The 11,260-nt window shown below is 54.0% G+C and overlaps 1 protein-coding gene and 1 long non-coding RNA gene across 4 annotated transcripts; one reads left to right on the forward strand and one right to left on the reverse strand.

Annotated features, from left to right (window-relative positions):
• Positions 1–1,415: 1,415 nt before the first annotated feature.
• LOC119872669 lies at positions 1,416–4,165 on the reverse strand. 3 transcript variants are annotated; one of them, XR_005361630.1, is made up of 4 exons: positions 4,147–4,165; positions 2,856–3,148; positions 2,260–2,370; positions 1,416–1,848 (listed from the first exon to the last, which is right to left on the reverse strand). It is a non-coding gene; the product is annotated as an uncharacterized LOC119872669 (long non-coding RNA). The 3 variants fall into 3 exon arrangements; XR_005361631.1 differs by lacking the exon at positions 4,147–4,165 and adding an exon at positions 3,673–3,691; XR_005361629.1 differs by lacking the exon at positions 4,147–4,165 and adding an exon at positions 3,267–3,481.
• Positions 4,166–4,600: 435 nt separating this feature from the next.
• CLEC20A (C-type lectin domain containing 20A) lies at positions 4,601–10,877 on the forward strand. The gene is made up of 5 exons (XM_038541768.1): positions 4,601–4,808; positions 6,337–6,450; positions 7,577–7,621; positions 8,842–9,207; positions 10,726–10,877. The coding sequence occupies exons 1-5, from the start codon at positions 4,760–4,762 to the stop codon at positions 10,821–10,823; spliced, it is 672 nt and encodes a 223-aa protein (XP_038397696.1). The 5' UTR covers positions 4,601–4,759; the 3' UTR covers positions 10,824–10,877.
• Positions 10,878–11,260: the final 383 nt, after the last annotated feature.

Here is an 11,260-nt window from a genome sequence, read left to right on the forward strand (position 1 = left end):
CAAAGTATGTAAAGGATGTGGCACATGCTGCTTGCACACTGTAGCTGCTCCAATGTCCCCTCATTCATGAGGACAAAGCCCTCCACTCCTTATACCATGGCCAGAATCTCTCTGGGCAGGAAGCAGCACTTAGCAGAGATATTAGTGATTCCTGTTTTTTATTTCAAGTCCCCCTGCCACCCCTCGGGAGACTCTGGACCAAACCCAGGAGTGTATCGGGGTGAGGGTGGGGGAGATTTAGCAGACATAGATCTGCCCAGGTGCATGTACGTGTACTCCAATAACTCGCTACTGCTGGAACCCTTCACTGCATTGTTAAAATGAAGTAAATAAAAGATTGAAAGGAAATCAATAGGGATGCCTGGGTGGCTCAGCAGTTGAGCATCTGCCTTCGGCTCAGGGCATGATCTCACGGTCCTGGGATCGAGTCCCATGTCGGGCTCCCTGCATGGAGCCTGCTTCTCCCTCTGCCTATGTCTCTGCCTCTTTCTCTCTCTGTGTCTCTCATGAATAAATAAATAAATAAATAAAATCTTAACAAAAAAAGGAAATCAATAATGAATCTTTGAAGTCATGGCACCTACTAAAAAAGGGTGAAATAATTGTTGAAAAAAAGGATACAAAACAGAACAAACCAAAAAGCCTTCATGCATACACACACAGTGACATGAAACAAGAATTCAGTAACCCAAGAGATAATATGAGCAAAATTGGAGATAATACACATAACAGGTTAAAGAAAAGAAAAATAGTCAAATTCTTTTGTGTGTATACCCAAAAGTGGGATTGCTGGATCATACGGTGCTTCTGTTTTTAAGTTTTTGAGGAGCCTCAACAGAGCACAAGTGTTCCCTTTTCTCCATATCCTTGCCAACATTTGTTGCTTTTTTTTTTTTTATAGTAGCCAACCTCATGAATGTATATTGGTATTCACTACAGTTTTTATTTACATTTCCCTAATTATTAGTGATGTTGAACAGGTTTTTTCATGTGTTTATTGGCTGTAATATTTACTTTTAAAGGAATAAAGTAGAATATTGGTTTTTTAAAAAAGATTAGTTATTAAAACAGCATTTAGCCACGGGAAAATAAATGAAAATACATTCAGTGGTAGTTTAGAGTCCAAGGGTTCATCTTCCTCTTAGGCATCAGGAAAAATGTTTCTTCAGGATAAAGGAAGCAGGACTGGATGTCCGTTACCTGGGGGCCAGTCCATAGGGGTGCTTGAGAGCAAAAGACTGGGGTGGTTCTCTCCAAAGGATCCAGGCATCTGAAGAAGGCTCCAGTGACCTCCTCGAGGTGAACCACTGCTTTTCCCAGGTGTGCAGGCATCAGACAGGCTAGCTGTAGCAGAATGTTTCCCCCAAGCAGAAATGGCCCCACAAAGTACACTTCTCTAGTCATGTCCACACCCATAAAATCACCAACAGCAATTTTATTTTATTTTTCATTCATTCCTTTACTCAATAAATATGTGTACCAGCTGCCTGTTTGCCAGGCACTGAGACTTCTGTTTGCAGCAGCAGATGGTCAGAGCAGATCTGGGTTGCAACCTGAATACATGGTTCATAACGGTGAGCAGGAATCAAGGTCAAGAACCTCTCACCCCAGAGCCCCACTTTCAGGGTGGGGAATGTGGCCAGTGGCAAGCAAGTGCACTTAAGAGATGTCCCTTTCTCAAGTGGGCTACTGCTCATGGCTCTGCAGGATGGACAGCAGGGGCTTGGAGTCAAGTGGCCACTGCAGATGGTTCTCAACCCGGCCAGATGTGCTGTCTCTGTGCTGAGTCTGTCCGCGCCTTCGGCTCCAGATGCACCTCCACAGGGGAGAGGACAACCTTCCTCTCTCCTAAGGGAAAGGAAACAACATTAACTGAGCATCGTCTATGGGTCTGGGGTGGTGCAGAGTGCTTTATATATATGGCAGACTAATATTTTTAGCTCTTAATCTGTGCTTTTCTTCTAGTGCCCCAGCCAGAAGGACCTCGGAGAGGAACAGCCGTGTGGGGCTCAGACTCTGGGAACACGCTCAGTTGCTGGGGTGGGTCAGCCTTGGTGGGGTGGGCTGACATCAAATAATCCAAGAAAATGGGGGATCTCAGTGGTAAGCAGTGTAGACAGCATAAGGCCCAGGCTCACTCTTTTCCCACTGTGTGTGTGCATGTGTGTGCCCACATGTGTGTGTATGTGTGTGTGTGTGTGTGTGTGATGTGTTGTGGGAACAGCCCCGAAAATAGACAAGGCTAAATTTCTTCCTTACCAAGCAGGGTGAGAGCTGAGAATCCAAATTAAGTTGATTTAATGTGGCTGTGGTAGCAAAGTAACTGGAACTCTCTTGTGTTGTGGCAGGAGTGGGAATGACACAGCCACTCTGGAAGAGAGTTAGTCGTTTCTTAATAGCACCCACTTATGGATCTTACCAAGCTGCTCAGCAGTCTCACCCCTAGGCACCTGTCCCGAATAAATAAGAACATAATACCCAGTCTTTCTCTTTCTCTTCCAGCCCGAGGAGCTTTGGGAGCTGTGGGCTTTGGAGCGGGCATGGCTAAGTCCAAGTCCAAGTCCAAGAATCACACCACACACAACCAGTCATGAAAATGGCCCAGAAATGGCATCAAGAAACCCCAGGCACAAAGATATGAATCTCTTTAAGAGCCAAATCCAGGTTCCCGAGGCACATGCGCGTTGCCAAGAAGTACAATAAGAAGTGCCTGAAGAAGGTGTAGGCTAACAATGGCAAGGCCATGAGTGTAGGTGCCGAGGCCTACCAAGGGCCTCATCAAGCTAAAGGAAGTTAAGCCCAAGATCCCAAAGAGCAGGAGCCACAAGCTCAATCGACTTGCCTACATTGCTCACCCCAAGCTTGGGAAACATGCTCTCACAGCGTTCGTTGCCAAGGGTCTCAGGCTCTGCCGGCCAAAGGCCAAGGCCAAGACTCAGCCCAAGGGCCAGACTGCAGCTGTGACTCCAGCTCCAGCCCCTGCTGTGGCTCAGGCTCCCAAAGGTTCCCAGGCCCCCGCAAAGGCTCCAGTGTAGAGGCTCCTATCTGCCAGCATGAGGACAGGAGGACGGGCGGGACCCTGGACTTCTGTCTGCGTGGGGCTGGTGTCCTCCTGTGCTATTTGTACAAAGAAACCCTGCGGCAGGATCTATCAAAAAAAAAAAAAGAAAAAGAAAAAGAAAAAGAAAAAGAAAAAGTGAGAGAGAGAACATATATCCACACAAGACTTGTTTATGAGTGTTCACAGAAGCTTCGTGCATAATGACCCCAAACTGGACACCACACTGCCAGCGGGAGAGCGAATACACAGCCTCTGTGTTCCTACAACGGAGCAGCACTCAGCCATAAAGAATGGGTGAACCTAACAGGCACTGTACTGAGGGCATTTCCATTCAAACGAAATTCTAGAAACAAATCTATAGGACAGTAAGCAGGTGGGTGGTTGCCTGGAGCTGGAGTGGGGCAGGGGTTGCAGCCAAGGACAGGAGGGAACGTTCTGGGGTGTTGGTAATGTTCTAGAACCCAACTGTGGCAGGGGTTCTACTGGTGTATACATGCTCCAAAATCGATCAAATGGTATGCTTAAATGCTTAGATGCTTTTTATTGTGCGTATACCTTAAAACACTTAGGGTGACTTAGAGACAATCAAGAAGTACAATTTGATCACACACCAGAATCTGCAAAGATCATTCCGTTCAGTCCTCACAGTACCATTGTTAAGAGAGCCATCATTACCCTCCTTGTCAAGGAATTAACGATCCTGGTCAGGAATTGTTGCGGAAAACCACCCCAGTCCTCCTGTGTGTCTCCTTCACTCTGATGCCACCACCGCAGTCACAACACTTCTGATACCAGATATATGTTGGGGGAGGGGGAGGAGTTCCTCCAGCAAGCAATCATGTGACACCAGCTGGGGTCCTACAATTTATCTCAGCTCGGACACTGTACACCTGGAAATAGCATCCCATCCCACAGGTAAAGGGCTCAGTCCTGGAAGACTTCCACCCCCCAGCCCCTGCTTCAGATGCCAGCCACAAGTCCAGGTTGTGGTCTGTACTTCTGACCAACTGGCTATAGATTGGAGGTTCCCACGACCCCTCCTCAGGTTCAGTTAATTTGCTAGAGTGGCTCAGAGAAAGAGAAACCTTTTACTTGGTAGATCACTGGCTTATTACAAAAGGAGTAACTCAGGAACAGCCAGATGGAAGAGATGCACAGGGCAAGGGCTGGGGGAAAGGGCAGAGCTTCTGTGCCCCCTCCAAGCCCGCCACTCTACCCAATCTCCATGGGTTCACCAACCCAGAAGCTCTCTGAACCCTATACTTTTGGGATTTTTATGGAGCTTTCATTATGTAGGCATGACCAATCATGGACTCTGGAGAGGGCATGGAGCTGACAGTTCCAAGCTTCTCATCGTGGCTTGCACTTCCTGGTGACCAACTCCCCATTCCACCCAGGAGCCCACCTAGAGCCACCTCATCAGAATAAAAGTCACTCTTATCACCCAGGAAATTACAAGGCTTCTACAAGCTGGGTGCCAAGAGACAGCAGAGACCAATATATATATTTTTCTATTATCTCACAGGAATCAGGGCTTAGAGAAAACCACTTGAGTTGTTCTTGGCTGGGACATTGTGGCCACAAACGCGTCTCTAACAAAGACCCTAGACAGTCGTTAGCAGCTCACTCTGCAGGAGAACACCTGCCTGCTCTCCGGGGGGCTGAGTCCCTGTCCAAGTAAGACAGCAAGCGTGGGCAATGTGGCTTCCACTTTGGGGATGCAGATCCAGTTGGTTTGGGAGAAAAGGTACGTATTGATTGTGGGAAAGTGAAGGTGATAGACCTGCACCCAAGGGTGTATTATGTCCGGGCAGAAATGCATTCCTACTTTGGGGAAGAGGGTAAGAAGCTAGGGGGAGTTTCATGAGCCCCTTTGCTTCCTGCAGCTCGTGCAATCCAAGGGTCTGTCCCTGGGTCTCTCGGGAAGCCTGCTGCTTCCTGGTCTCTCTGTTCCTTTTGCCCTGACCCCGGTCGAGTGGAACTCCTGTCCTGGGGAGCAGGGCTGTCGTCCCTCCCCTCATCACAACCCACCGTGCCCAGACGAAGCCTCCTCATTCATTCAGGATTCAGGGTCTCTGTCAGAGTCCTGGGTAGGAGCAGGAATCCAAAGAGAAAAAGAACAACAATGTCCTAAGGTGACAAAAGGTAACGCGGCCTCTCTATTGAGGGAATTTGCAGTACCTGTTCCTGAGGAGTCTTGGTGCCTGCAAGGCACAGCCCCTGCTCTCAAGGAGCTCCCAGTCTCAGAGGAACCAGAGCGGCCAGCGAAATTTCCACCTGGAGCGCCAGGAGCGGCCTCAGGGAGTCGCTAGGCCTGACTCCTAGGGGACAGAGGCCCCCACACTCTCACCGTACCTCCCCAGGAGGTGCCCGGGGTGCCCAGCCGGGCCTTTACATCAGGAGACCTGACGCCCCCCGGGTGGGTGGCCGAGCTGCCCAGGAGGAGGGGCCCGGCGGGCCTGGTATTGTCTTGGCCAGCCTTGTCAGGCTCCCTTTTGTTCCGGGAGAGGCCCTGGCACAAGTGCGTCCATCCGGCCACTGTGATGAAGCCATCTGAGGCCATCGCTGCACAAGAGAATACTGTGGCAGAACATTAGGGGTGAAGCATTAATGATTTTTTCCTCTTTCCCTTTGCCCTTTCCATCAGAGGGGCTGTTGGCACTTCCCTCTGGGGAGGGTGTGAAGGGTGGAGAGCAGAAAAGAATCTTCCAGACTCTGGTTTCCAAAAGTTTAGCCCTTAAGGGAGTGGAGAGAGCTCTGGGCATAAACAGGATGTTGAGAGGGAGGAAGGAAAGGGGGGGGGGGCAGAGAAAGAAAGAAAGAAAGAGAGAGAGAGAGCCCTTCTTGGTTCCCTAGAAAAAGCACCTTGGTCTCTGGTCTGTGCCTAATCAGACAGCCAGAGCCCAGACCAAGGTGGGGGGCCTCTGATGTCCCTGAAGTAAGACTTGCTGGGGGGCCCATCACCTCCACTTCATGCTTTCCCATGACCTGAGATTCAGCTGCTGTCCTTCTCCCAGTCACAACATTCCCATCTGTAAAATGGGGACCCGAAGGCCACTCCCGAGTGTCCTGGTTGTCCAGCAAAGCCTGGCCCGCACCCGCCAGTTCCCTCCCCCTCCGCGCCCCTCTCTCTGCTCATCATCATCTACCCAGGCCCTGCAACCTGCAGGAGAGGAAGCTTCATTCCGGGGGGCCTCCCCCACACCCCCCCACAGGGGCTGGCTTGTGGTGTGCTCAGTAAGTATTTGCTTAGTCAAATCTGTCACTTTGGGTAGGAAGAGGAGGAGAGCGGAGGGTGAGGAACAAGAAGTCAGTGAGGAGTGTCCCCTGCTGCCTGCCCGCTGCCGTCATGCTGATCGCGGGCCTGCCACCCACCCTCTGTGCCGCAGGTAAGGCTGCCCGCACCTGTCGCACCTGTTGCACCTGTCGCTGGGCCCGAGGCTGGAGGCGCTGGGCTCCGCGCGCCCAGGGAAGGGGCCCCTTTCCCTGAGGGTTCCCAGAGTTTGAGGTTGGGGGGCAAAGAGGAAGAGATCCCAGGTCCCCGAGATCACAACTTGAGCCCAAGGCCAGACGCTCAGCCACTGAGCCACCCAGGCGCCCAGGCTCTGCTGCTCTGCGTGCGATTTCCCTCCCGCTCGGCTCCCCCTAGCACCCAGCCAGCAAGTACTTGCTAAGCGCCTAGAGGTGCGCTTGGAAAGGGTCCCGGCCTCCAGCGGCCAGTGGCCGGCGCCAGATGCGTGGCGAGAAGCCTGCAAACAAGGTTCCCAGACAATGCGACCACCGCAGTGAGGGGATAAGCAGGGGACAGGAAGGAGCAGGGCAAGGAATGGCATGAGGCAGGGAGGGGGGATCTGCGGGGGTTGCCGGGCCTGAGGGGGGCTGAAGGCCAGCGGGGAAGGAGCCTGGTGCGCCCCGAGCAGGAGCGCAGGCCCCAGACTCCAGGGCTGGCGGTGGGGGGTGGGGGAGAGCCGCGGGACCTGCGGGGCCCCAGGACGCGCGTTGTGGTCCGCCCGGGGGAGCAGAGGGACCCGTTGGGGCCAGGGCCGCCAGTCCCAGAGGGAGGATCGGGGCTTAGGCCGGGGCAGCAGTGGGTGTGGAAAGAAGTGGAAAGTTCAAGAAGGCTCGGATCCGAGGAATGACAGGCTTTGTGGTGTGGCTGGACGCCAAGGAGGAGAGCCAGAGGGGCCAGCGCTGCCCCCTGGGTCATGCTGGAGGGAGATGGTCATGGGGCCAGAGATGCGGCAGAGCTGGGGGCCCCCAGGGGAGCGCACCGGCAGGTGGTCTCCGGGTGACAGCCCCACCCGGACACAGTGTCTGGCGCTGGGCACACGGGACAGTGTTTACAGCCAGTGTTTGGCAAGCTGTGAGTTGTGACCCACCGGACCCTAAAATCAATTGAGCAGACCACAGTCAGTGATTGTAAAAAATTGAACAGAATAGGATAAAGCACGCCGAAGTGAAGCGCACTCATAAGAAAGGGCCATTATGTTTTCCCCTTCCCCTTCTCTGACGCAGGGCTCCTCCAACTTCTCTCCGCCGCGGGCAGCATCTTCGACTCTGGTGGGTGTGAGGAGCTTCCCCCTGTTGGGCAAGTGCTCGTCAGCCCCCGCCCTGTCCTCCCGATGGCCTGCATGCCGGCCAGTCTTGTTTCCCTCTCCTAGGGCATCTGGCTTGAGGCTGACCCCCTAAGGCCTGGGACACCCCCCCCAACCCCCCAGCACCAGGCTCTTCATGCCCCTCCACCCCTCCACACAGGCAGGGCCTGGCAGGGCAGAGTCGCCCTTGACCAGCCCTGTCTGGGGGCGCCTACAAAGGCATGGGGTCAAGAAAGAAGGAAGTCAATGTGGAGACCCTGGGGCTTGGGGTTGGCTCCCAGGAGGGGTTTGACTGCTTGCTCATTAGTTCATTCATTCATCATTCCTTCCTTCCTTCATTCATTTTCAACACATTGAGTCCTTCTGATGTGCTGGACACTGTGGATATAATGATGAATGAAGTTCGTTCTTTGCTCCCAAATCGCTTGTGCCTGGTGGTGGAGACAGACAAGCAAAACGGTCCTTTTTCCCCTGGGGGCTTTTACAAAATTCTGATGCAATCTGGACAAATTCAGATCCTTGCTGTAGGCTGGGCCTGGACATCAGTGCATTTGGATAGCTAGCTCCCCTGGGGTTTCTGACGTGCAGCCCCAGTCACGAGCCCCGCCTACCCCAGGGCCAGGCTGTGCTATGATCAAGGGTCTGGACCTGGGAACTCCACCCACGGTCCTGGAGTCCTGGCTTCATCCCTTCCCACCGGGCGGCCTTGGCCAAGTCACTTACCTCTCTGTGACTAGATTTCCTCATGTGTGAAGCAGACATGGTGATGTCTGTCCCAGGGAGTTGTTGGAAGGATTCAATGAGCAACAGGCACACCGCGAGTGCTCGGGAAACACTGGCTTTATTATTAAGCGCTAACAAAGGGCCACTGCAGCCAACGGGAGGGCCGCCCACCCAGGATGGGGCGGAGGGGGAGGCAGTTAGTTGGGCAAAGGGAAGGGGGAGATGAGGGCATGGAGGAATGAGGGATTGGGGGAGCAGGGCGTGGGGAGTAGCCAGTCCTTCCAGGCCAAGAGGGCAGCTTGTGCAAAGGCCCGGAGGCAGAGCGTCGTGTGAGTGCAGAGCCCATGGTACGGGTGGAGGGGGAAAGAAGAGGCTGGAAAGGCTGCCCGTGGTGAGGCTGAAAGCTCTTTGGGGGCCAGGGGTGGGAGGGTCAGCCGTGCAGTGACGGCCTCTCGTGTCCAGCCCGGCAGCTGATGAGCAATGGCAAGAACTTCTCGAGGGTGGAGGTGGAGCTGAGCTGGTCTGAGGCCCTGCAGCACTGCCGGCTGCACCACACGGACCTGGCCGATCTGCAGAGCATGAACAGCGTGAGCAGCATGAGGACCCTCTACTCCCTCACGAGCAGCACCGAGGCGTGGATCGGCCTCTTCTTCAACACGCGCCTTCGTGGCCTGAGCTGGTCCAGCGGGTCCACCTTCACGGCCCCGGTGTGGAGCTCGCTGCCCGTCTTCCAGGAGGGGGTCTGTGCCACCCTCTACTCCATCTCCATTTTCCCCAGCCTGGGGGCCAGCTCGTGCACAGAGCGGAAGCCCTTCATCTGCTACTACGGTGTGTTCAGGTCCTCTTCTGGGCCTGGGCTTGCCCCGAGGTGGCTTCTCAAGAGCGAGTGGGGGGTGGCGGTGGGTGGAGAACACTCTCAAGTCCTTCAGAGGACAATTGACTGGTGCCCTCACCCCCATTGGTATATTCCTCTCTGCAGCCTTCGTTTCTATCTCCTCTCTCATTCCCCAGACTCCGCCAGACAAACAGGTGTAATTCAGGGTAGAGAGAAAATGAAATCTGGCTTGTTCCACAGGTCTCCTCTGCCCAGTTAGGGATTTGGGAGAAGAAAAAGAAAGGGAGGAAAAAGGAAAGACAGGTTGCCTGTGTGCAGCAGTGAGAGCAGACTCCCGTCTCTTCCTTCTCACAGAGCGCGGGGCTGGCTGCACGTCCCCTGGCGGCAGGGCTCCTGGGAAGCCGTGGATGGGAGCCAACCCCTCCCGGCCTCCCTGCAGGAAACCCCTGGTGCTCAAGGCAGCCCATCCCGCCCCCATCCTGCCCCTTGCTGGCCCCTCTCTGCTCCCGCAGCCCAGGCCACTGACCCTTGTTAGGAAGGTGCTATAGGCAGATGCATATAGACCAGACTTTTCTGGTCAAAAGTGCCATTTTCTGCTTTTCTCTGTCAGCCAAAGCCCAGCCCCAGCTCTATGGCACCCTAAGCCCTCAAATAGGGGCATGGGGCACCAGCCTGACGCGTCCCCAGCTCCCCACCACGCTATGCTTTGCCTGTCACGGGGCCTTGAAACGTAGCCCATGGTGGTGAGGTGTGACCCTGGAATTCCCAGGCCCGCAGGGAGATGTTCAGGAGTGTGAGTGCGCGGGGCTGGGAGTCCTCTCAAAGGGAGGGCAGGCTCTCCCCTCCTCCCTCAGGTGTTGTTGGGCTCCAACAGGCCTAGCCCTGACTCTGCCCACTTCTCTCCTTCTCCCACCACCACGGCCTCTGGGGGGTGGGGGATGGGGGGTGGCATCTGTCTTGCCTCTATAGTCAGTTCTCAACTCAGAGTGAGCTGTAAAAAATGCAAATCAGGTCACTTTGCTTGAACATATTCAATAGGTTCCCTTAGCACTTAGGATCGCATCCCTTCTGAGGCCAACCAGGCCCTGCTTGACCTCTGGCTTCACCCCCTGTCCCGGTCCCTGGCCACACTGGCTGCTTTCGGCTCTGCACACGCAGCCTACCCCTTCCCACTTGCGGCCTTGGCCGGGGCTCTGCCTCGGGTCTCCTTCCTGCCACTTTGCCAGGCCCGCTCTTTCTCGTATTCTCTTCAAGAGAATCCTGCTTGTCTTATTTCTGCTATTTTCCCAGGGCCTAGAGTAGGGTCTGCCACAAATAGCGACGCTCCCGCTTTCTTTTTGTATGTATTTCTTGAATAAGTGTTATAGATGTGGATGAGCCTGTCTGCCCTCCAGCTAGGCCTCTCCTGGCTTCAGCGGGGTGGTTCCCCGTGTCTGCAGAGGATCCTGGGTAGCCTTGTCCCCCCCACCCTCACCTCCCCCGATAACGCGTGGTCTGTTTCTCTTTTACAGACCCTGCTGTGGGGCACCGCATCTTCACGGAGCCTGCTCCCAGCCTGACCACCTCTCCAAAGCCAGGTGCACACCTAGGAGCTTTGCCTTCCTTTTGACTTGTCCACCTGGACCAGCCGGCAGCGTCATCCACCTGCGGCCCATCTGCTCCCCCAACCCTTGTCTGGTTGAGGCATCCCCCCGCTCTGCCAGCCCCAGGCTGAACTCCATGGAGAGAATCAATCCGGTTTTATTATTCAGATTATTATTACTTTTTAAAGATTTTATTTATTTGAGGGAAAAAGAGAGAGAAAGACAAAGAGAGAGAGAATGAGTGGAAGGAGGGAAGAGGGAGAGCAGACTTCTCGTCGAGCGTGGAGCCTGACGTGGGGATTCTGTCCTAGGACCTGAGATCAGAGATCATGACCTGAGTTAAAGTCAGATGCTTAACTGTCTGAGCCACTCAGGCACTGCCCACCCCCTGCCAACCTTTTTTATTTTTTAATTTTTTAAAAAGATTTTATTTATTTATTCATGAGAGACACAGAGAGAGAGA

This window comes from Canis lupus, chromosome 7, assembly GCF_011100685.1.
Source record: "Canis lupus familiaris isolate Mischka breed German Shepherd chromosome 7, alternate assembly UU_Cfam_GSD_1.0, whole genome shotgun sequence".
Taxonomy (NCBI): Eukaryota; Metazoa; Chordata; class Mammalia; order Carnivora; family Canidae; genus Canis; species Canis lupus.

Excerpts from the sequence above, each read along its gene's own strand:
- CLEC20A (XM_038541768.1), top strand. The coding sequence starts at position 4,760 with ATGTGGCTTCCACTTTGGGGATGCAGATCCAGTTGGTTTGGGAGAAAA. Across the intron at positions 4,809-6,336 it reads CAGTTGGTTTGGGAGAAAAG|GAAGAGGAGGAGAGCGGAGG; the intron begins GTACGTATTGAT and ends CACTTTGGGTAG. Across the intron at positions 6,451-7,576 it reads ACCCACCCTCTGTGCCGCAG|GGCTCCTCCAACTTCTCTCC; the intron begins GTAAGGCTGCCC and ends TCTCTGACGCAG.